This window comes from Hippichthys cyanospilos, chromosome 8 (assembly GCF_059441005.1).
Source record: "Hippichthys cyanospilos isolate Australia breed blue-spotted pipefish chromosome 8, RoL_Hcya_1.0, whole genome shotgun sequence".
Lineage (NCBI taxonomy): Eukaryota > Metazoa > Chordata > Actinopteri > Syngnathiformes > Syngnathidae > Hippichthys > Hippichthys cyanospilos.
In genome coordinates, this window is record NC_142376.1 from 16,042,414 (window position 1) to 16,065,377 (window position 22,964).

General features: G+C 41.6%; 2 protein-coding genes across 3 annotated transcripts; one reads left to right on the plus strand and one right to left on the minus strand.

Moving 5' to 3' along the window:
- Positions 1-1,925: 1,925 nt before the first annotated feature.
- msh6 (mutS homolog 6 (E. coli)) lies at positions 1,926-12,211 on the plus strand. Its single transcript, XM_088420985.1, has 10 exons — positions 1,926-2,235; positions 2,455-2,660; positions 2,769-2,947; positions 4,177-6,736; positions 7,277-7,551; positions 7,621-7,738; positions 7,815-7,904; positions 7,984-8,138; positions 8,229-8,428; positions 8,511-12,211. The coding sequence occupies exons 1-10, from the start codon at positions 1,985-1,987 to the stop codon at positions 8,590-8,592; spliced, it is 4,116 nt and encodes a 1,371-aa protein (XP_088277111.1). The 5' UTR covers positions 1,926-1,984; the 3' UTR covers positions 8,593-12,211.
- On the minus strand, positions 8,850-20,621 carry fbxo11a (F-box protein 11a). Of its 2 annotated transcripts, none has more exons than XR_015866352.1 (22): positions 20,244-20,621; positions 18,511-18,635; positions 18,354-18,435; positions 17,823-17,967; positions 17,346-17,475; positions 16,647-16,730; positions 16,413-16,545; positions 16,240-16,346; positions 16,046-16,157; positions 15,835-15,941; positions 15,628-15,765; positions 13,464-13,681; positions 13,204-13,384; positions 12,985-13,107; positions 12,721-12,806; positions 12,564-12,640; positions 12,348-12,491; positions 11,329-11,439; positions 11,142-11,249; positions 11,016-11,066; positions 10,770-10,868; positions 8,850-10,302 (listed from the first exon to the last, which is right to left on the minus strand). XR_015866352.1 is itself a non-coding variant. In XM_088420986.1 (22 exons), the coding sequence occupies exons 1-22, from the start codon at positions 20,335-20,337 to the stop codon at positions 10,173-10,175; spliced, it is 2,643 nt and encodes an 880-aa protein (XP_088277112.1). In that variant the 5' UTR covers positions 20,338-20,617; the 3' UTR covers positions 8,850-10,172. The 2 variants fall into 2 exon arrangements, 1 of the variants encoding a protein (XP_088277112.1); XM_088420986.1 differs by having other exon boundaries at positions 10,958-11,066; positions 20,244-20,617.
- Between the last annotated feature and the right edge of the window lie 2,343 nt (positions 20,622-22,964).

Consider the following 22,964-nt stretch of genomic DNA (forward strand, 5'->3'; position numbering starts at 1 on the left):
CCATACATAGACTGAGTAAATGTTGCCCTTTCAGACGAATGATGCAGTCATTTAGGACTGTGCACTGGCACTCGGCTAATCCATGCTATTAAGATTAGTGATGACTATTATTTTACTGGATGTAATTCTTCCGGTATTGTATCACAATGTCCAACAAAACAAAACACAAACACATAAGCACAGAAAATCCTACCACCACTCAGAAGCTACTTTCTTTTACAAAACACAGTGACTAGCAGTTCTTAGATTTACAGTATTTATGTTGTTATTTTATATATACTTCATATGAACAGCTGTATTATCAGTGTTATTCAGTCTGCATAACTTTAAAAAATTAATTAGCACTCTTTGTTTTGTGTGACATAAGGCAGTCATTAATGTTTACGCCTAACATGAAAGCAATGAGATAGTGAGACTTTAAAGTGCCTTTAAAAAAAAAAAAAAAGGAAATGCGACCAAACATAGCCTCATGAAAAAATTTATACGTAAAAGGCTCCATAATCCCTTCTTAATTGGATGCTTTTTTAATCGCCCAGACACACCAAATTATGAGTGAAAGGAACACTTGTGTCTGCTATACAGTAAGACCCAAAGTAGCTATCAGACTTGTCCACCGAATGTTCGTTGTTCCGATTACCCTCAAAAAGTTGTGGTTATACTTCGGGAAATAATCCAAAGTAAATTGCTTGACAGTTAATTTGTAACAAGCATTTTATCAAACTGAAGTTCATCGTTTAGTTTATTATGCTGCCCTCTTCTGGATGTCGGTTATTAACACAGTTTAGGCGCAAAAAGTACAGCACTGTACTGTGGGCCACTGTTGGTCTTTATTTTTATTTATCAGTGTTTATATTGGTGTTTTATTTTATTTGCTTATTAAAACAATCAAGGGTAAAAACATTTTGCCCTCTGCTGTACTGCATATTATTTTTACACAACACACAGAGAACCACTGAATGTACACAAATAGAGTTGGCACGCAAGGACAAATATCTGAGTGAATTTTGTCAGGTGCTGAACCACTTGAGTTGTAGGGTTGAGGGCAATGCCTTGCTCATCGGTGCATTGACAGAAGTCGGGAATCAAACTAGCATCCCTCTCCATCACCTAGTGAGAAGTATTTTGGCTGACTCGAACCTTACAACTTTGTTTTAAATCCCAAGTCTACACCGATGAGCTAGATTTGAAATGTCATTGTTGTGTTTGATCGATTTGATGATTGGAAGGGGCCTTCCATTTTCTCATATAAAATATAAAACTAAGAAAAAATAGACCAACCTGTCCTCCTGCTGCAACAACTGGCTGGTTGAAGTGATGAAACAATCAGCAAGGTCCGCACAAGTTGCTAGCGATCATGATCATTTTGAATCAGGTGTCTTATAGCAGGCAGACAAATAAAAAAAGATAAAACATAGTTGTCAAACTCCGGTCCTCGAGGGCCGGTATCCTGCATGTTTTCCAGGTTCCTCTCCTCCAACACATCTGATTCTATTGATTTGCTAACCAGCAAGCTCTGTGGGAGCTTCAAAATGATGCTAATCACTTGACCCAGGTGTGTTTGAGAGAGAAAGATCGACAAAAATATGCAAGATACCGGCCCGAAGTTTGAAACCTAAACAAAAACATTCAGGACACCAACCAGCCCTCGAGGACAAGAACTGAAAACCCCCGAGTCGTATTTAGTTTGTAGACTTTTTGCAGGCGACAAATAAAAAGACGCCGTGCTTGCATTTCCCGTTTGTGACCACTGAATCAAGCAAGGCGCTCTTGGTTCGGTGATTCAGCTACGTCATTGAGAGATCACGGTGATGTTTGTATCACGTGATACACCATTTCTCCAATACTCGTTTGTCATTGGGTGACAATGTTGTCGCCCAACCCACTTGCTGACGCGCGCTTGATTCCCGCGAAGATAGGCGGCTCATGCTGCGTGTTTACGGAGTAGCAAGCTGAAGTTAGCAGTAGCTTAAATTTATTACCAACAATGTCGAAGCAAAGCTCACTTTTCAATTTCTTCTCCAAATCTCCACCACCGGTGTCCAAGCCGAAGCCCAGTTCTCACCCGGCAGAGGCAGACGTTCCGTCCTCCGTCAACAAGTCCAATTCGTTTCCGAAAGAAGAAGCTAAACTACCTCGTAGCAAGGCTACCAAAATCAAGTCAGAAAGTACCCCAAAGAATTCTAAAAGAGGATTCAACAAGCTGTTCGGTGACAAGGTTTCAACATCAAAACATGAGTGAGTTAATCATGTTTTTTTGTGTTGATCCTGTGCCATTCCTGATAAGCTTTTGCATGCACTGTGCGCAATTGCTAATGGATGTTGTAAGCGAGGTTATGTTTTACAAGCGTGCCGCAGGGCCTTAGTTATTGATCATATTTAGGAATATGGCATCTTCATTTTTACAGTGATTCACACTCAATTGCCAGAGGTCTGATTTTTTTGTTTTGCTTTCAGTAACTCCACATGCTCGTTTACTGCTGGTTCACTTGTTTGGACAAAGCTGGAGGGGCACCCATGGTGGCCATGCATGGTGGTGCCTCAACCTCTGACAGGACAGCAGATGCGTGGTCGTGGTAGGGCCCAGCGCTTACATGTCCATTTTTTTGATGACCCGCCCACACGGGGATGGGTCAGCACCAAAAACGTCAGAGCATACCAAGGTCAGAAATAACTAGAATATTAATATTTTATGAATCTTGGTATTCTTGCTAAGCAAGATAATTGTCATTGATGTGGGACGTCTTTTTCTCATTTTATTTTTGTTGCAGGTTCTGACAGTAGTGATGCTAAAACGGGAGGATTGTTTTTCAGTGGAAGGCCTGAAATCCGCCATGCAATGGAGCTTGCAGACAAAGTCTTGTTTGATACCCCAGAAAAACGCTTAAAGATGCCGCTCTGTATGGATCCATCTGATGAGGAAGAAGATGAGGAGGAAGAAGAAATGGAGGTGATGTAATTGAATTACTGTATTTTCATGGTCAAAAGGCGCACCATATTTAAAGGCACAGTCTCACTGAGGGTACTTTTTCTGTCTTAAACACACACACAAAAAAGGCACTAAATACTTAGGCATAAGCCTAAAACATCTGGCAGCATGCATGCACGCTGTCAAATGTTTTTTAAAAAGGCAGCAAGAGCAAAACTGTATTTGGTTTTACTTTACTACAGTATTTACTGTACTCACGTGACTTTTGATCAGTCAACATCCAAAAAGCCATCAAAGTCTTCCATCTTCTGTATCCAATATGAACAACTCTGCAAGTTTTGCATCTAACACACCATGTTCTCTCTCGTCAATGTAAGAGTCCGTCTCCTTGCCGTGTGGCTCCTCAGAAACGATGACAGCAGCGAAGGGCGATTTCTTGTGGCCTCTTGTGCATATTGCCACCGTGTTGGTCCCTCTTTTTTTCTACAGTGTGTCTCATTGGGACATCAGACGTGAGCGGCACCTCGTCTATGTTGGTGATGTGGTTGGGCTGGATCTTTTTGTTGCCTTTTTATTTATTTCTTGTTTTTGCTGCAGTAAAAGCATAAAGGGCCAGCTTTTCCTTGGAATCTGCTGGAAGTTGCTGCGCTACAGTAGTCCTTTCCCGGATTAATAAATAGTGCCGTTTTATAAAATGAAAGCGCCAAGACAGGCTTCCTTGAAAATTTCTGATTTTCAATTCTTTGGCATGCATTTATTTTTGCATTTTAGCTTGCAGTTTAAACTGTGTTTCACAAGCATGTCTCTTTATAGCTTTCATTTTCAAAGGTTTTACTCTGTATCCAAACCAATGTTTTGCCCAACACACACATCGCCACTGTATAACTGGGGGCATGCCTTAAGTTTCTGCTTTCACACCCACTCTTCTCCCTTTAACGTCTGCATCCTGTCCTCTATAAGGTCTTCTTTTTTTTTATATATATATATATATATACAAGCAGCGTGTCGGCAGGAAATGTTTTCAGTCGAGCGTCACTCAGCAACATTTACAGATTTTGGAACTTAGTCCACACATACAGTACGACACACCTCGTAAGACGCCTCGTTGATTTTGGCAATGATTGAAGACTTTTGAATGTGCCTTATGGCTGTGAAAATACGGTCATTTTATTTTCCAATTGGTTTTAAATAGACCAACAGCCATCATGTCTAAAAGTTTAATAATGTGTATTTTTTTTTATTAATATCAGCTGGATAAATCAACATTGAGTGACGATGAGGTCAGCGATGAGGAAAATGAGGAATTTAAGTCATCCAAGGTCAATCCACATTCAACCTCGTCCAAAGGGCAAAAAGCCAAGCGCCGTCGCATAATCGTGGCCTCAGATAGTGAGGAATCTGATGACGAATTCAAACCAGAGCAAGCTGCAAGCAGCAGTGAGGATGAAGACGAGGAAGCCACGGTGAGCAGCGAGGTCGAAGAAGCAGAGAGCACTCAGGAGTCAGAAGCGGAAAGCCCGGTTAAGCCTGTAAAGCGTAAACGTGCCGTGGAGAAGCCTGCCACGGCAAAGCCAAAGATAAGCAGTACTCCTTCCAGTGCATCAAAACGACCTCGAGCATCTATATCTGTTGACACCAAGTCCCGTTTATCTGCCTTTTTAGCCCCTGACAGCTTTGAGAGCCAGGCCACCGCATCAAGCACAAGTGGAGGATCCACAATTTGGGACCACGAGAAGCTTGAGTGGTTGAAGGATCATCAGAGGAAAGATGCTAAAAGGCGGAAAGTGACGGATGAAGGATATGATCCTACCACGCTTTATGTGCCAGAAGACTTCAACAACCGAAACACTCCTGGTATGCGTCAGTGGTGGCTTATCAAATCACAGATGTTCGACACGGTCATTTTCTATAAGGTTGGAAAGTTCTACGAGCTCTACCACATGGATGCTGTGATCGGAGTGAATGAGCTTGGTCTGACTTTTATGAAAGGGACATGGGCGCACTCTGGCTTTCCGGAAATCGGCTTTGGTCGCTTCTCAGACAGCCTGGTCCAAAAGGGCTACAAGGTGGCACGTGTGGAGCAGACTGAAACCCCAGAGATGATGGAAGCGCGATGTAAGACTCTGCTCAAGCCCACCAAGTTTGACCGTGTCGTGAAAAGAGAAGTGTGCAGGATCATAACGCGAGGCACCAGAACCTACAGCGTGCTGGACGGTACTCCTGCTGAGAGTCAGAGCAAGTTTCTGCTAAGTTTAAAGGAGAAACCCGAAGATGAAGGAAAGGGTGGCTGTTGCCGCACCTACGGAGTCTGCTTTGTCGATACCTCCGTTGGCGTCTTCCACGTTGGCCAATTTCCAGACGACCGGCACTGTTCACGTCTGCGCACCCTAATCGCTCATTTTGCACCCGCTGAAGTGCTGTTTGAAAAGGGGAACCCATCCATTGAAACGCGCAAAATACTCAAGGCTTCTCTGTCCTCAGCACTGCAGGAGGGACTGAATGCAAGCACTCAGTTCTGGGATGCTCAGAAGACTCTGAAACACCTCTCAGAGGAAGATTACTTTCGAGAGATTGCAGGCGAGGACCAGGGGACGGGGAGAAGTTTTCTACCTGCCGTTCTTAAAAAAATGACATCCAAGCACGATTCGCTCTGTCTTACCCCCAAGGAGGGCTACGAACTGGCACTCTCGTCATTGGGTGGCTGCATCTACTACTTGAAGAAGTGTCTTGTGGACCAGGAGCTGCTTTCCATGGGCAACTTTGAAGAGTACATCCCAGTCGATGTTGAAATGGAGAAAGCCGGCGGACGGCAAAGTTTTTTTGCTCAGACTCGGCAGCGCATGGTCATGGATGGAGTGACTCTGGCCAATCTTGAGATATTTCAGAATGGCTCCGGAGGTACAGAGGGAACGCTGCTAGAGCGGTTAGACACCTGCTCCAGCCCCTTTGGCAAGCGGCTGCTCAAGCAGTGGCTGTGTGCTCCTCTCTGTAACCCGGAATCCATCAGGGACAGGCTGGATGCGCTGGAAGACCTGATGGCTGCTCAAGCGCAAGTGCCCGAAGTTTCTGACTTGCTTAAGAAGCTCCCAGATTTGGAGCGCCTCCTGAGTAAAATTCACAGCATTGGCACACCACTGAAGGGTCAGGACCACCCGGACAGCAGGGCGGTTCTCTACGAGGAGGTCACCTACAGCAAGAGGAAAATAGCAGACTTCCTCTCGGCACTCGAAGGTTTCCAAATAATGCAGGAGATCATCGATCTTTTCGCATCGGTCACCGGTGGCTTTCAGTCCAAGTTACTCTGCCAAGTGGTCAGTCTTAAGGGGGACAAGGGGGGTCTCTTTCCTGACCTTTCTGCCGAACTCAAGCGCTGGGCAAAGGCCTTTGACCACCAAAAAGCACGTAACACCGGTGTCATTACTCCTAAGGAGGGCTTTGACCCAGAGTATGACCAGGCTCTAACGGGCATCCAGAATTGCAGTCGAAAACTATGCGACTATCTGGACCGACAGAAAAAGAGAATCGGTTGCAAGAGCATGGCGTACTGGGGCACCGGGCGAAATCGCTTTCAGATGGAGGTGCCGGACAGCGTCTCGGAGAGGAACATTCCTCAGGAGTATGAGGTGAAGTCGACAAAGAAAGGCTGTAAGCGTTATGTGACGGCCGAGTCTGAGCAGCTGTTTAACGAGTTGCAAGGATTTGAGGAGAAGAGAGATGCTGCCCTGAAAGACTGCATGAGGAGGCTCTTCTACAACTTTGACAAGAACTACGGCGACTGGAAGACTGCGGTGGAATGCATGGCTGTGCTCGGTATGAACGTTTATTTCATTAACTCACTCACTGCCATTGATGACGATGGATGTCAAAAATCCGATTGAGCTTTTTTAGCCTTTTGCCACGTCCGCTTTCAACTAAGATATAAAACTCTCAACGGGTGAGCCATTAATGGTACCTTAACACAGTCCTTCTTAAATAGTGTGGTGCGGGGCGAAGCGATTCAGGAGGGGTGTGGGTGACCCCAGGGAAAAGGGCTGTGTTTTGCCATGTGAAAGACAATAATCTCGTTTACAGTCGGCATGACAAGTTGGGGTGTGGGGGCGCAAAAAGTTTTCTCTCTTCTAAGGGGGGTTTGTAATAGTATAATTGAGAAGCACCGCCTTAACAGCTGTGAAGTTACTTTCAGTCAAAGCCAAGTGATAATGTGGTCGCCCAGCGATAGATATAAATTGATTTGTTTTGTTGCTTATTTTATATTCTGCAAACACGGATTTACACTCATGTACGAGATTTGACTGCAATGATGAACTTTTTTTTTTTTTTTAAACTAACCCAACTGCAATTTGTTTTCAGACGTCCTGTTGGCCTTAACACGCTACAGCCAGGGGGGAGATGGACCCATGACTAGGCCGCGGGTCGTTCTCCCAGATGGCGATGAGAAAGTAACGCCCTTCCTTGAGCTCGTCGGTTCTCGGCACCCGTGTGTTACCAAGACATTTTTTGGAGACGACTTCATCCCTAATGACATCTACATCGGCTGCCCAGGTGGCGATGAGCAAAAGAATAATGCCTCGTGTGTCCTGGTCACGGGGCCCAACATGGGCGGAAAGTCTACTCTTATGAGACAGGTGGGACACTCAGGGCAGCCGTGTTGTTGCCTGACAATGAATAAATGATCTATGTGTGCTTTGCTGCAGTGTGGACTTGTGATTGTGCTGGCTCAGCTGGGTTGCTTTGTTCCTGCTGAAAGTCTGCGCCTGACGCCAGTCGATCGAGTCTTCACTCGGCTCGGCGCTTCGGATCGCATCATGGCTGGTAAAGTAGCGAAAACGGAACGTGTTTTCTCCCCTCCTCCCGGATGAGTTTGATTGAATCATCTTGTCCAATTAAGGAGAGAGCACCTTCTTCGTTGAGTTGAGCGAGACTGCGTGTATTCTACATCATGCCACCAAACACTCACTTGTGCTTCTTGATGAATTAGGTACACGTTCACTCGTCACGGTGCGTTAATGTCGGCAGGCATTTGTGTAACCGTTCAGTTGTGAACTGCGTGTGGGCAGGTAGGGGCACGGCCACCTATGATGGCACAGCCATCGCCTGCGCTGTTGTGAAGGAACTTGCTGAAAAGATCTGCTGCCGCACACTCTTCTCCACACACTACCACTCTCTGGTAGAGGACTATTCCAACAATCCAGCCGTGCGCCTCGGTCACATGGTGAGCGTCCACTGCGACATGCAGTCGTACCGTAAATTTCAATCACGTGCATGTAATTGAGGTATATTATCTGCAATGAATCACATTCAGGCGTGCATGGTGGAAAACGAATGTGAGGATCCAAGCCAAGAGACCATCACGTTCCTCTACAAGTTCATTTCTGGGGCGTGTCCCAAGAGCTATGGCTTCAATGCTGCTCGACTTGCCAGCCTACCGGAAGAGGTCATCCAGTCAGGACACAGAAAGGCCAGAGAGTTTGAGAAGAGCACTATCAGCCTTCGACTCTTCAAGTATGTTCTTATGAATGTGATGTATCGATATCATTTTTTCTTCTTAAAATTAATTAGTGTCTTCTCTCTCTACGCTTCACAGGAAGCTCTGCCAGTTTGCTGAAGACACCACACAGGACAAGGGCCACTTTACTGCACTTGTGCAGATGATCAAAACCATGTAATTTGGAATGGGTTTTTTTTTTCTTTCACACACACTGGGCCACTTATGTCACTGTATTTCAAGACAACCCCAAACTCGCGTTACACAGCCCTCCGTTGGTGCATTGATCACATTTTCATCTGCAGTAATGTCATTTTTCTGACATTAAGATTTGAGACAGTGTTCACATTTATAAAACCAATCACTTGACCAGTTTGAAGGGTCAAGTGTTAGCGTGTTCTTCGATAATTCTGTACGAGGGGAAAAAAAACACTACTGTTGTGATCTAATAAAGTTTATTTTTTTTTTAAAAAGGACAATGTTCACCTAGGAAAGTAAACCCTTTTAATTCAAGCTAGTGCCTACATAACGGTTATTGAATACTTCACAATATATTAAGTCTAGATGTTATGATACATGCATACATTTCAGTCTGAATTAGAACCCACAATCACCAGTACACATGAATTGGGGAGGGATAATGAAATTATATAGTGCTGTATGTAGATACTGGTCTCAGCTTCAATGGAGCAAAAGCCTATTGGGTTTTCCTGCAACATTGACAAATGTGGCAAAAAAACTGAAAAGTAATTCACAAGACTTGGAAGTCTGGGACTCAATGAAGCTGTTAAGTGTAAAAATTGGGACCTTTGGTCCCGTAAATGCCTCTCACTTCACTGCAATAAATGTCAGCCATTTATTGGTCAATACAAAAACATAGACTTTGTCGCCAAATAGGGTGCTTTAAGCAACATTTACACACTCCAAAAAAAACTTGTTATAGACGTAACTCATTTCATCTAATTGAACTCTTTCAGTGCTAGCCATTTTCAGACCTTTACTCGCACTTGAAACAGTTCGGAAACTATACAAATAAGTAGCTGGGATCGAACATCTGGACTGTGAAGACATTAAAATCTGTCATATACACAGACACGTCTTGTGGAAGTACATTTCAGTCTTTGTGTGTTGCAAATGCGCCAGCCAGTGTTGCAGGAGAAACTGCTTAGTGTTTCCCTCTCATTTCTCAAATCTCTTTCACAGAAAGAAGTTAGATACTGCGACATGAGTATAATTACAGCGATTCGGGGGTGTATAATAAAACAAAAAAAAAACACATTTAATAAAATAAAGACATTCAAGTACAGTAAGATTTTTGCATGAAAATACAAAACTACACAAAAAGCATTAAAATAAAATGAACAGTTGAGTTTGATGTTGGGGGATGTGGAAGTGCTAGCTCATATATTCTCATACGTACTGTATGAGCAGCCCGGTCACTCAGCAATGGAAGCATTGTGAAGAACCAGCGTGTCAGCCATGTTCCTACATGACTTTTTTTTTTTTTTTTTCCCCCTCCTCACCTCCAAACCACATGGCCCACTCCCCCAGTTAGCATCAATGGACAATTTGACATGCCCAAAACCCCTCTACATATAAGGGCCAGAAAAGCTACGCATGTTTTACGTCGTCTTTTTTTTTTTTCGTTAATGCTCTGTGAGAGTCTGTCTTTAACTTATTTAAATTTGGGCTTCCTTTTCCATCACTGCAGTCCCAAGCTTCCGTAACTGTTGAGGCGTGACTGGACTCGTGGTCTGGGGCTCAGTTGTGCTGCAGCGTATTGGACTCTATAGGAGGCGCAGAATCGTAGAGGGTGTCTGTGTCATGTGTTGGCTCTCCGGCTAATGTGCAAGGATTTGACAGCGTCCCTGCACCGCAGTCACAGAAGAACCTACGTGTGGCGAGATGGGAAAAGAATGAAAATCACACCAACTGAATGATTTAGCTAGTCAACTATAGAAGTTAAAATGATAGTGTGGTCATACCACAGGTTTGAACCTAAGGGGAAATCCAATTCAGTGTGACACCTTGACCTGAGGTTGGGTCACGAGTCATGACTAACCTTGTAAATTTTGCAAATTAGTATGTTTCAGAGAGAGTTTAAATGTTATTAATGTTATGTAGACCCTATATATATATATATATATATATATATATATATATATATATATATATGTGTGTGTGTGTGTGTGCGTGCATTTGTCTGTACAGTTACAATACAGCTTGTGACTAAAAGCTGGCAAGTCAGTAAGACAAGAATTTGCTTTATATTGTAGCTAAAAATAGCTAATTTAATACAATGACGTGAGTGTGTGAGGTGTTTCAAGGTGAAAAAACGTGTTGGGTGGACACACTGACCGATCATGTCTGATGAACTCCACATCGTGTCCTTGGTGGCACTTCTTAATGCAGTTCACACAGATGGCGTTGCGGTCTGTTGTGTTACAGGTGTGGCACCTGTGGCGAGCCAAATGGGAGCCGTGAAAAATCAACAAAACAAAAACAGTGGGTGACATCGTTATCGCTTTCTCTTAACAGGAAATTACCTGTAAAAATCGTGCATTGGATAGCTGGTGTAACTTGAAATCTTGTACAGGCACTGACCTCTGCTCACAGCCTTTTCAATGGCATCTTGATTGTTCATTATTTTGTTATCTGCAGGATAGTAAAGATGACCAGTTGTCATTTGATCACAGTTGATCGTGAAAGTTGGTCAGGCCAAGCTTGTACCTTTCATTGTCACGTTGACACCAGATGCTAGAAAAAGACCTCCGAAGCGATTATTGAAGATTTGATTGCCTTCTAATGTTGCTGTGGCATGATTGGTGATCTCGATACCTGGTGAAAACAAAGATATATATTGTCTTAAGTTATGTCTCAGTGATTACACTGGATCCTGAAGTTCACATGAACTGACCAGCGGCAAAGCCGTCAAATATTCTATTTTTCCTCAAGACGGGGTGACTGTTGGTGCTGATGAGGACACCGGCTTGGGCATTTCTGAATATGTCATTTTCCTCAAGCAAACCTATAAAGAAGAAAGACATACATTTCAATTTACATACTTTTGAAAATACCAAACCAGCTATTCCTTTTAACTGTCCAGGTAGGAAATATATTACATAAAAAAAAAAAATTAAAAAAATCTAAACAATGGCAGCCTTGTGTCAAAGAAATTTTCAGTATAATTTCTACATTTCTTACAAAGATTAGGGTCCAACAGATGAATTGCATTTGCAATATGATCGGAATGTGATCTAATTGCAAAAGCTGCGAATGTCTTGACACATAGCAAAGAGCAGAGGTGTGAGACAGACGACGTCGTCATACCAACTAAAGCCTGCGCTCCAGGTGCATGTAACTTTTGGTGAGTTAAAAAAAAAAAAATACAAACTCACTGTGTTGTATGGGTAATGTGCGAGACGCCACAATAGTTTGATGTGGATTATACATATAATTAAAAAAATGATTTTCCTGTCAAAATTATTTGAAAACAAAAGCACCCTGCTTAGTTGTAACATTAATTATATATATTTAGGTGAAATTTAGCTCTTTTCAATAAACAAATATTTTTGGCACAGCTCTGCATGTATCAACTCAACTTCTGCTTTTCTCACCCAAATATCTTATTTGTGAAATGGTGTTGACTTTATTTGACCCCCAATAGTTAGCTATTGTTGCCCTGTGTGTTTTTGCCATTTGTATTATGATTTACTTTATTTTAGTTTATTGTTATTTATAAGTATCAAGCCTTGTTCATATACTGCTACTACAGCAATAAATAGACATGTTTGAGCAAACATGATGGATAATCGTGATTTCAATATTGACCCAAATAATTGTGATTATTATTTTGGACATAATTGTGCAGCCCTACCAGCCATGCTTTACCGTAACGTCCAACTATACTATAGTGATTCATGTCAACGCAGTTACCTCTTCCTCCATTAAATATACAGATTCCGCCATCTCTTCCATCATGGATCTTATTCCTTCGCAAGGTGGGGTTGCTGTCTGTCTTAATCCATACTCCTGCCATAGCATTATCAAAGATCTCATTGTCCTCAATAAAGCCTAAGCCTGAAAAAATAGAAAGATTCAGCTCCAAGCAAATTTTGGGTCATACCATTAAATAAAAAGTTCCCTTCTCACCTGAGTTGTAAACCAAAATGCCGCCATTCTGACCTCCCCATATTTTGTTTCGTCTGATCTTGGGATTGCTGCCAGTTCTATGGGAGGAAGGGGACAGTTGGGACACAGGCTCACTTCCACAACACATTTCAGCAGAAGCATTTATCTTCATACATACCGTATTTGAACTCCAGAATACATGTGATTGTATATGTCATTGTCTTCCAAAACGCCATGGCCGTTGTCGTAAAAGTATACCCCGACCTGTCAGAATCAGCGGTGATGAACCTCAATATTGTCACACCTTTACAAAATCCTTATGATTCAAAGCATACGCTCCACTGAATCAAACCTTTTAAAGCCTTGACTTTATTTTTAAAATCTTCAAATCGAAGACTTAAAAACACATCGGAAAGGCTGTATAAGTGTGTTATAGGGCTACCTGCTTGCCGCTGTGTATCCTGTTCCTCCGCAGTACCGGCGTGCTGCCCGTTGTGACCCACACTCCAGCCAGCGTGTTGCTGTACACCTCATTCTCCTCAATAACACCTTGTCCTTTCTCATGCTGTGCAATGTAAAAAACAATGCATGAGCCTCAAAAAATTAAATGCAAGATACAAATGCAGAGGCTCTGGTGGATTTAGTCAATTTTTTATCTTACCACATAAATGCCGCCATGCTGACCGTCGTGAATCTTGTTGTGTCTGACAATAGGGCAGCTATTTGTCCGGATCTGTATCCCAGCCAAGGCATTCCCATAGATGTCATTTCCTTCAATGAGACCTCGGCCATCACCAAAAATATACACTCCACCTTGGTTGCCGTTAAATATAGCATTTCCCCTGTGTTAAAACACATTAAATGTCAGTATGTAATACAAAGTAGATATGTAAAACATTTGAACTGAGTAGCCATACTGACCGTATTGTGGGGTCGCTGTTAGAGGTGATCCACACGCCAGCAAAGTTATTTGCATAAATCTTATTTTCAATGAACTGTCCGCGGCCCTTCTCATGCACGTAGATGCCCCCCGTCTGGCCATGATGGATCTCACAGCGCACCACTGTGGGGTTGGCGTACGCCTTCACCTCAAACCCAGCGATGCGGTTCCTATGGATGTTGCAGCTCTCAAAGTAACCCTGGAAACAGACCAGAAATTTGACTTGGGCAACCACAGCGGGGTAATGTAGTACTCTCCTTTCCCTGCGTACCAGACGCATAGTTTTTTACTGTGACGCAAACTTTCAAATCGACATGCGTCACAAAATATTAATCATCGTCCGTCTACTCTTTCATTCAACAAAACTTGATTTACCTTTTTTTTTTTTTTTAACCACTTCACCCACCATCTTTGTTTTGATCTTGTGGAGAAAAAAAATGTGACACGAGAAAAGAACACATCTTTGTTTATATAAATGCTGCTCATGGGGTGGGCCTCACGCCATAACGTAATGATCAAGTAGATGACAATGAGATCGTTGTCACAACCATGCTTCCGGGATATAAAATAAAATAGTCCCAATGCCGTTCGTTTCTTACATTACTTGATATCTCACATTTTATTTTGAAGCATTGTCTGGCTTCCTTTTACAAGCAGCCGCATTGCAAGATAGAGTCATGTCAGAGCACACATGCCACATACTATTTAGTATATTAACTCATTGCTACTGTATTCCCTTCACATAAACAATGCGCACGTAGCTGATTAATATGGTAATTGCGTCTACTGGTTTTTCATTGCATGCATTGATTTTAATTCCGTGAGCGTGCAAAGGAGCGCAGATGATGAGGATCCCTCCAAGAAATTGTTAAGTTTAGCTGACAACAAGTTAAAAATATTATTTTGAATGGACTAAAAGTGAGAAAGTTATTCCAGCCCAGTACATATAAAGCAGCAAGAAATGAGGGCGGTAGATGAAGTCCTAGCTAGCTAGGCAACATAAGCCTGTCTTAAGTTTATGCTAAGTTAGCTAACATTATTCCTTGTGTCAAGCCAACCATATTAATTTGCTGTAGGAGCTGTCGGGGGAATTTGCAGCGAGTTTCATCAGCATGAAACATAATGCTGCTTACGGTCTTTTGGCTCTGCGTAGATAATAATTTAAGCTTGTTTCAGTTGACCGATATAGCCTCTGGCTCAGCGGTGTCAAACATACAGGCCATGGCCCGGTTCTGGCCCACAAATGACTTAATCTGCCTGCGAGTTGATTTTGTAAAAAGTACAAATTAGCTGTTTTTTTTGTTTGTTTTTTTTTATAAATGAAAAACTTGGAATCTTTTATGATTAATAGCAATGTTAATATTGTATTAATAATAGTGATGTTGTTCTTATTTTATTTTGGACAGTATTAAGAAAGAATAATCAATTTGAAGTTGTTGTTTTAAAGTTATATAAATACTGTATATACCATGATTTTATCGGTCCGGCTCACTTGGGAATAGATTTTCCTCCGTGTGGCCTGTAAGCTTAAATGAGTTTGGAAGGTGCAGTGGTTCTATAATGGTTTATCTTCAGGAGGAAAAACATTTTTCCTGATCATCAAGTTGTGGGCCAAATTTTTAAACCATTTAGAATTATTTCACAAAAAAATTGCACAATGGATTTGTTTGTATTTACATCGATTCTTGAAACAAATAATACAAAAATCAGGTAACAATGAGCCAGAAAGTAAAGAGGCGAAAATAAATTGCTTCAGAAGCGCAAGGGAAACAAAATAGACACATTGACATTAAATAAACACTCAAAGTAAAAAGCAAACTTTTCCACCAAAATGTACTGTTTTATCAGTGGTTGCGATATGAAGATGATGACGATGGATACTACATGTAAGTTCATTCTATTTTAATACATTTTACTGTGACATTTGTTAACTGTTGTTGGTTTTTGCTCACGTCTTATGAATGCAGTTTCAAACTTTAACTTACTTTGTCCTTTTTAATTGCACAAATTTTGGGACTTCAAACATTTCTTTTGGGAATAATAGTTTTTTAATACTGCGAGTCCTGTGGCCACAACAGTTTTCAGAGGTAAAATGAGCATTAGAAAATGGCAGGAGACTATGTTGTTTGAAAATGTCTAACTTACCATGCCGTGGTCAAAAGTAAAAACACCGACATCTCTGCCATGGTGAATGTGATTCCTTCTGATGATCGGGTTGCCATGATTTTTCACCCAGATACCAGCCAGGGCATTGTTTGAGATCTCATTGTCCTCATATATTCCCTGTAAAGACAATAAACAGTTTACAGAGAAATTCATTCCTTGACTTGTGTGAATGAGGGCACATTGTACCTGTGCATGGTCAGTGATGTAAAGTCCAACATTTTCACAGTCACTGATGTTGCAGTGCTTGATTGTGGGACAAGCACCCTGGCCACTAACACACACTGCCGACCCCACTGGGGCAGAAAAAAAAAAAGAAGACGACGCATTGTTTCACACCAAAGTGTATTATTGTATAAGCACACACAAAGCAGAAATAAGTAGCTGAAGGTTTAATTACCTGTACATGTGCTGCGTATGATGCAGTGGTCAATAATTGGGCTGCAGTTGACAGTAATTTCCAAGCAATGGTGTGCATTATGGTGCTGGGCGGATTTATCGTCAGGATTGAACTACAGGGGACACATGAGTCTAGATTGCCACCTTGTCTTTGAGTTAAGGAAACATGACAATAAATAAAGAAAGCAAACTCACCCTTATGGTCATGTATCCGACATAAGCGTCTTCTGAACCTTCCATGAAGACAAAAGTAGAGTCTCTGGTATTCTCAATGATGACTTTCTCTGCCACTTTTCCAGGAGCTACAGAGAAGACATGTCAAACTGGAGTGCAGTCACAAAAAATAAAAAGTGAAAAGGTACACATACCTGCACCAATCATTGTGATAGGCGACTCAATGTAGATCCACTCATCCGTGTAAATACCCGTGTGAACGAATATGAGGCCGTCAAAGTGGGGCTCCTGGCCCCCTCCAAGGGCATCCTCTATGGTGTCATAGTACTGGGGGGGGGGGGGGGGGGGGGGGGGGGGGGGGGCAAAGGGGTCAGATAAATTGCTGCATACAGAAAAGAAACGAGAAAATTTGAAGTGAAGTCACTTACAAACATGTTATCTCTCCCTTTGTACCTTGCAGGATTGCTGTAGAAGTGTTCCGCAAAACCTGGCTTAACATGAGCACCTTTATACTGCAAAAAAATACAAAATAAAATAAAATCACACGGTTAGCCATTTATGGCATGAGGAATTCTAACAGACATTGTCGAGATATGCCAGTATTAAGATTGAGTGAGGGTACAGCTGTCATGAAAATATTTCAGAAATGTTTGTATTCAAGGAAACCTTGAAGTTTAATATAACCCAAAGGAACTCAAATTAAACAATGTGCCTCTAATATCCTGTAAATAGAAGGTCACAGTTATGGCCGATGGCATTGCCCTTTCATGTGACGTTCGCCATTAAAACACAGACAACTTAATGCATCACAAGAGAGACAAAATGTTTCAAGAGATAAGAAGAAAAAAAAAGACATCTGCCATTTCTTTCACAGTATGTTCTGTTTTGAGCCAGTAGATCCAACTTTGACTACTGGATGAGGTGAAACACCTCAACAGTTTCAGTTGATTCGATCACTGAAAATTTTCAGATTAGGTCGCTGTACCAAATGTTGCAACAGATGCAATGAAAAAGAAAATGGATGTCAATTTAAAAAACAAACCATTCTACGATGCTACATTAAAATTTTTTTAAAAACTCACCAAAAATAGAATAAGATTTAAAAACATCATGAAATTATACCATACCAGTTGCTGAAAACTTTCCTTCCAGGGATTTGGCTGCTCATATTCTTCTGGATTAATTTGGTAGAACTTCCCTGCCTCTGGGTGCATCATGGGCCGTGTGTACTCAAAAACCTCCATGTACAGTCTTTTCCTGAATCAACATATGTAATTGTTTCAGGACAGCCACAAGGCATAGGGTTGCATAGTGCACAGGGACTATTTTATTAATACTCCCCAAATTGTCTATTATGTGGTGATATACCACCAAGAACTATTTTCCATGAAAGACTAGGGTTGGCTCTGTACCCAAAAACAAAAACAACTCAGTTTAATTATTATTTAAAACAATATTACAAATGTAAAAAATGGTGGCAGTAACATGTGCACAAATGATTAAAACATTAACAAAACCCGGTAAACATATTTTCTTAACACACACGATATCAAAAAATCCTATCAAAATGAGCCCTAAATGATTGAACACCATCAGAAACTCACCAAAGGATAGGGTCATTTGCCAGCTCACTGAAGCGCTTGCACACGCATGCTGAGCGGCACAAGTCCTGCTCCAATAGGTAGGAGAAGATCTTTAGTACCACCTCGTCCGGAAGCTTCTCCTGCAAATACTGCTCAGCTGGAGCTGCTGAAAGGAGATGATATGATCCCATTTTACTTACAGGTGTTTTGGTTTAGAATGTTTAATTTATCACAGTTGGAAATTTGGACAATGTTTGAGCGTGAATTAAAGAGTAGAAAAACGTCATTTATGCTAGAAAACAAAACAACCCAGAAAATCCTACATTGTATGTTCTGTTTCTCACGTTATCACACCATCTTCCTTTTTTTCACTCAACACACTAATATTATTGTCTTGTTGAATTCTCCATATTACAATAGGAGGTCTTTCATACTTATTTCACATCAAGTTCAAGTGGAAACAACATAAATCTGTGGATTATCAGTTGCCCCAGATATATATTTGCCACATTCAAATGTCAACACAAAAACTTAAGAAGTGTTTATAGTTACATGGTATGTCATGACATTTGCCGGAAACCCTAGGTCGCTTGGGACGGTGACCAAAGTTTTCTGTGGTTGAAGTGGAAGCACCCTATGAGAACAAATAAAAGAAAATATTAGTAAAGCTATCCTTAAGAGGCATGCATAGTCATTTTCCTGATTGTACCTCCATGTTTGTCTTTGTCGGACACACTGTTCTCTTGGGTAGAGACTTTCTTCTAAGTTGGTATGGACTGTTCTGAGCTCCTGGACCAGATTCTTCTGCAACCATATCTGCAGGAACGTCCTCATCTGGTAATGGTAGAGATACAGCTTAATCAAATGATTAAACAACACGTGCAAGGCATTGACAGTGAATATTGATGCTCCGACTAATTGGCCAGAAACCATCATTGTCCGATTTTGGTGGAAAAGTACATGATTGGCATACGTTGATAAATGCAGCAGCTCATCTTTTGCAGCCTGCAGCCAACTAGAGACAAGTCTGAGTGCAGTGTCACATCCCCTCCCCCTTTCTGAAACACTGCATGGGCGTGCAGCAAACTAAATAAACATGCTGTGTGGCGCTTTTATGTGATTTGACAATGTGCAGCTAAGCCATGTGATTGGTATCAAAATCAGTATTAGCCCATTTAACTCATGGTTAATTTGAATCAGAAGCTTAAAACTAATTTGAGCACTGCTTAATATGGGCAGATATAAAGTACTTGTAGAACAACATTTATATAAATGTTTAACGTAAGACAAGTGGGCTAACATTTGACAGAACAAAAATAAAGTGAAACATAGGTACACAAAGATTTAATTACCTATTCGGTGTGCTCCAGAAACCAATACAGATCCCATCAAGAAGGGGATTCAATCAAGCCTAAATAGAGCATTCACCCAGAGCTATATGCTAAGCAGGTCGTTGGCTACCCCTGGAGGGAGATGCAAAGCCTTTTCTGATTGTGGCTCTGGTTGCAGACGACTCTTCTACCAGTGAGCCAGTAAGCATCAAAAAAACAGTGCAATAATCAGGGTCAGTTAAAGCAGCTCTAAAACTGCAAAATCCAAGCTGCAAATACCTTGTTACAGTGGTTAATGGGCAACAAATGGCCGTCGATATATTTTATGAGATCACATAATGACACCAGCCAAGCCGAGATGACGTGAAATGATACCCACTAGCACCTAATTACTATATTACTGCCGAATATGGCCTCTAGGTTTCTATCAAACGTATTTCAGCTATAACAATATAAGACTTGTGAACATAACCAGCTAATGTTTACGTTTAACAATCGCGGCACGTACTCCGCCACACTACGCAGTAAGCGAATGTTATTGTAAATTAAAGTCAAACCATAGTAGGTAAAACATAAAATCCCAAAGTTGTATTCCTTCATTGAAATGACAGAGTTTGATACGGAAACACTTGGTCTCAACTAGTTAGCTAAACCCGCTAATAATAGCATCTGGTACGGTTGGGTTCATTGAGTGCTACGACAACCACTTTGTGTACCATTTCCTACGTTTGACACTCGTGAGGCAAGCAACCTCCGCAGAAAGGTCGTCATTTTACCGTCACAACAAACGTTCGTCGGTGGGAAAACACACTTCTCAACATCGGTCATACAAGGAATGTCTAATTAATGCCCACGCAGGGGGAAAAATGCAGCAAAACAAAGCGCGGCCTGAATGCTAACGCGGAATACAAAAGCCTCGGCGTTTCCTGACATTACAAGCCGACGTATACGCCTGGTATATGGTACCTGTCGTTTAAACGCCAACCAACATTTTGTAGATCTGAAACTACAGTGACGAACGCACCCCGCAATTAAATAAATATACGTACACATCTGTATTATTCTAAAGGCAGAACTATGCTAAGGCTTCACAGGTCAATTCTGAGGTTACCTCTTTCTTGGGGGTTCCTCTCCGGCTGCACCGGGCGCGGCCTCGACACTCGCCTTGGTCTTCTGCTAACGTTACTTGCTCTGACGGAGTTCATTTGGGGTGTTGGTAATCGGGAAGAAATGTCGAAGCCTTCACAGCAGAAGAGGCGACGTCGAGCGCATTGTCGAGACCTCTTCCAGGAACATTGTGAGATCTGTCATCTTCCGCGACGGACTCCGGAAAATTGCACGCTGGTCGGCTTATTCCTGGTCCCCTGCGCTAGCGTTACGTCTCGGCCTAACAACTATGGCAGGAGGAGCCATAACAGACTAGCACCGTCCACCAGGAATCAGTCGCATCACATGGGACAACCTCTACTTGTCACATGGTCCTCTCACATCCAGCCCAAACATTCAATTACGATTGCACCAACTACACGCAAGTTGAAACCAACGCTCAAGTGATGCTCCCGTCTGAAGGTAAGATGCCTTGCTCAAAGACAAATGGTTCTTTGAAGTAAACATCCACAATTTAAATACAGCCAAATACAAAAGTGAATTGCTGAGCCGTTACAAAGAAAAACCTCACGTAGCCAAATCTAGAACTACTGCGATGTGCTCATGTAGTCAAATAAAATTAAAGTATATATTAAATTATTATCAACGTAAAGGGATTTTACGGAATCGTGTAGATGCCAATGTGGGGTAAACACATTTTTAGATTGAAAACACCATATTTTTCAAGTATGAAAGTTTGAAAGTACTTCCAACGTACTTGCAAATACGTGAAAACCTACCTGAAGCCTGAACGTTAAATACATAAACATAACATTTCCATTTAAATCCACGTTAGGTGTTTTGGAAACTCCAAATTACCCTTAAGTGTGACTATGAGTGTGAATGGTTGTTTGTCTCTGACTGGCAACTAGTCCAGGGTATCACCCGCCTGCTTGTCCGAAGACTGCTGGGATAAGCCCCAGCAAGCCAGCAATGTTAAAAGGATGGATTTGCTCCTATATGTGTGCATGTGCAACTTTATTATTATTATTATTATTATTATTATTATTATTATTATTATTATTGTTATTATTATTAATATTATCAATGATAATTGCCCTTTGGCCTGGCTTACGGGTACAGAATGTTTCCAAATGTTCACAAGATCATTGGAATGTACTTAAAAATACGTTTGAATGTATTTTTCAAGTTTGTACCAATGTACATCCATGTACAGAGTGCTTTACAGAATATATAACATAAAATTATTATTATTATTACTTACTGCATTTTGGGGTAGGGTCGTGTGGTCAACACCATTAGCAGAATAGTCCAGACGTCCCTCTCTCTCCCCATCCGTTTTTTCCAACTCCTCCTTGGGGAGCCCCAGACATTCCCAGGCCAGCCGAGAGACTGTCTCAACAGCATGTCCTGGCTCATCCCTGGGGTCTCTTCCCAGTGGGACATACCCATAACACCTCATGAAGGAATCGCCCAGGAGGCATCCTAACCAGTTGCTCGAACCACCTCAACTGGCTCCTCTCAACGTGGAAGAGCATTGGCTCTTGGATGACCAAGCTTATCACTCTATCTCTAAGGGAAAGCCCTGACACCCTGCAGAGGAAACTCATTCTGGCCGCTTCTATTTGCGATCTCGTTCTCCGAGACTCCTCCACTTGGGGCAAGACCTCATCCCTAACCTGGAGAAGGCAAGTCATGTTTTTCCAACTGAAGACCATAATCTCAGATTTGGAGTGCTGGTCCTCATCACAACCGCTTCACACTCGGCTCCTAACCACTCTAGTGAGTGTTTAAGATTACGACCTGAAGAAGCCAACACCACCACATCATACGCAAAAAGCGGAGATGCGATGCTGAGACCACCAAACTGAACCCTTTCAATGCTTCCGCTGCTCCTAGAAATTCTGGCCGCAAATGTAATGAACAGAATCAGTCGCAAAAGGCAGCCTTGGCAAAGGGGTCATTCCGGAAATGTAGGACACTTTAGGTCGCATCCACCAAATTTTAAATATTGTACATACAAAATACTAAAACATGCAGTTTCTGAGTAAATTGACTTGTCCTGAGACCAAATCTTAAAAAAAGAGAAGAATTCTTGAAAATACTAAATAAGTCTGGAGTACTCCCTAAAATGACATTTTCTCTTGTTTCACACCCTGTAATGACCAAATTGAATCTCAATTGAAACTGTTCAAATTGAATTTAAATGTCTTTTTTTGTCTATTTGTTTCATTGTTTTTTCTTGCATCTGTGGGAACATTTGTTTTAATAAACATAACATTTCAAATAATAATTGTTATTCATGGAATGTGTTTCCCAAATCATGCATGCAACCCCGTTAAGATAACTTTTTGACATGTTAGAAGAGGAAGAAAATCGTGAATCGCATGATAGGCTACACTTGACATCATCAGTTTTCCAAAAGAATAGCTAGAACAATGCTATGTCCTCTATTCTATTGATCATATTTTTCTAAAATAGTTAGCCTTACTTGAATGTCTCACACTATGTGACACAACCTGTTATGCATATACTGTACTCAGAATATGACAATGTTTGTTTTTTCTTATTTACATAAGTAAGTTTGTCCTCATGGCAGTTATAGCTAGCTAAACATATAGTTTCTCCTCCTGAGAATAAGCTAACATTAGTGCACATTTTCAACCCTGTTACCTGCAAACCTGTTACTGTGATTAGAATAAATGTATTTATTCATTTGTAATGT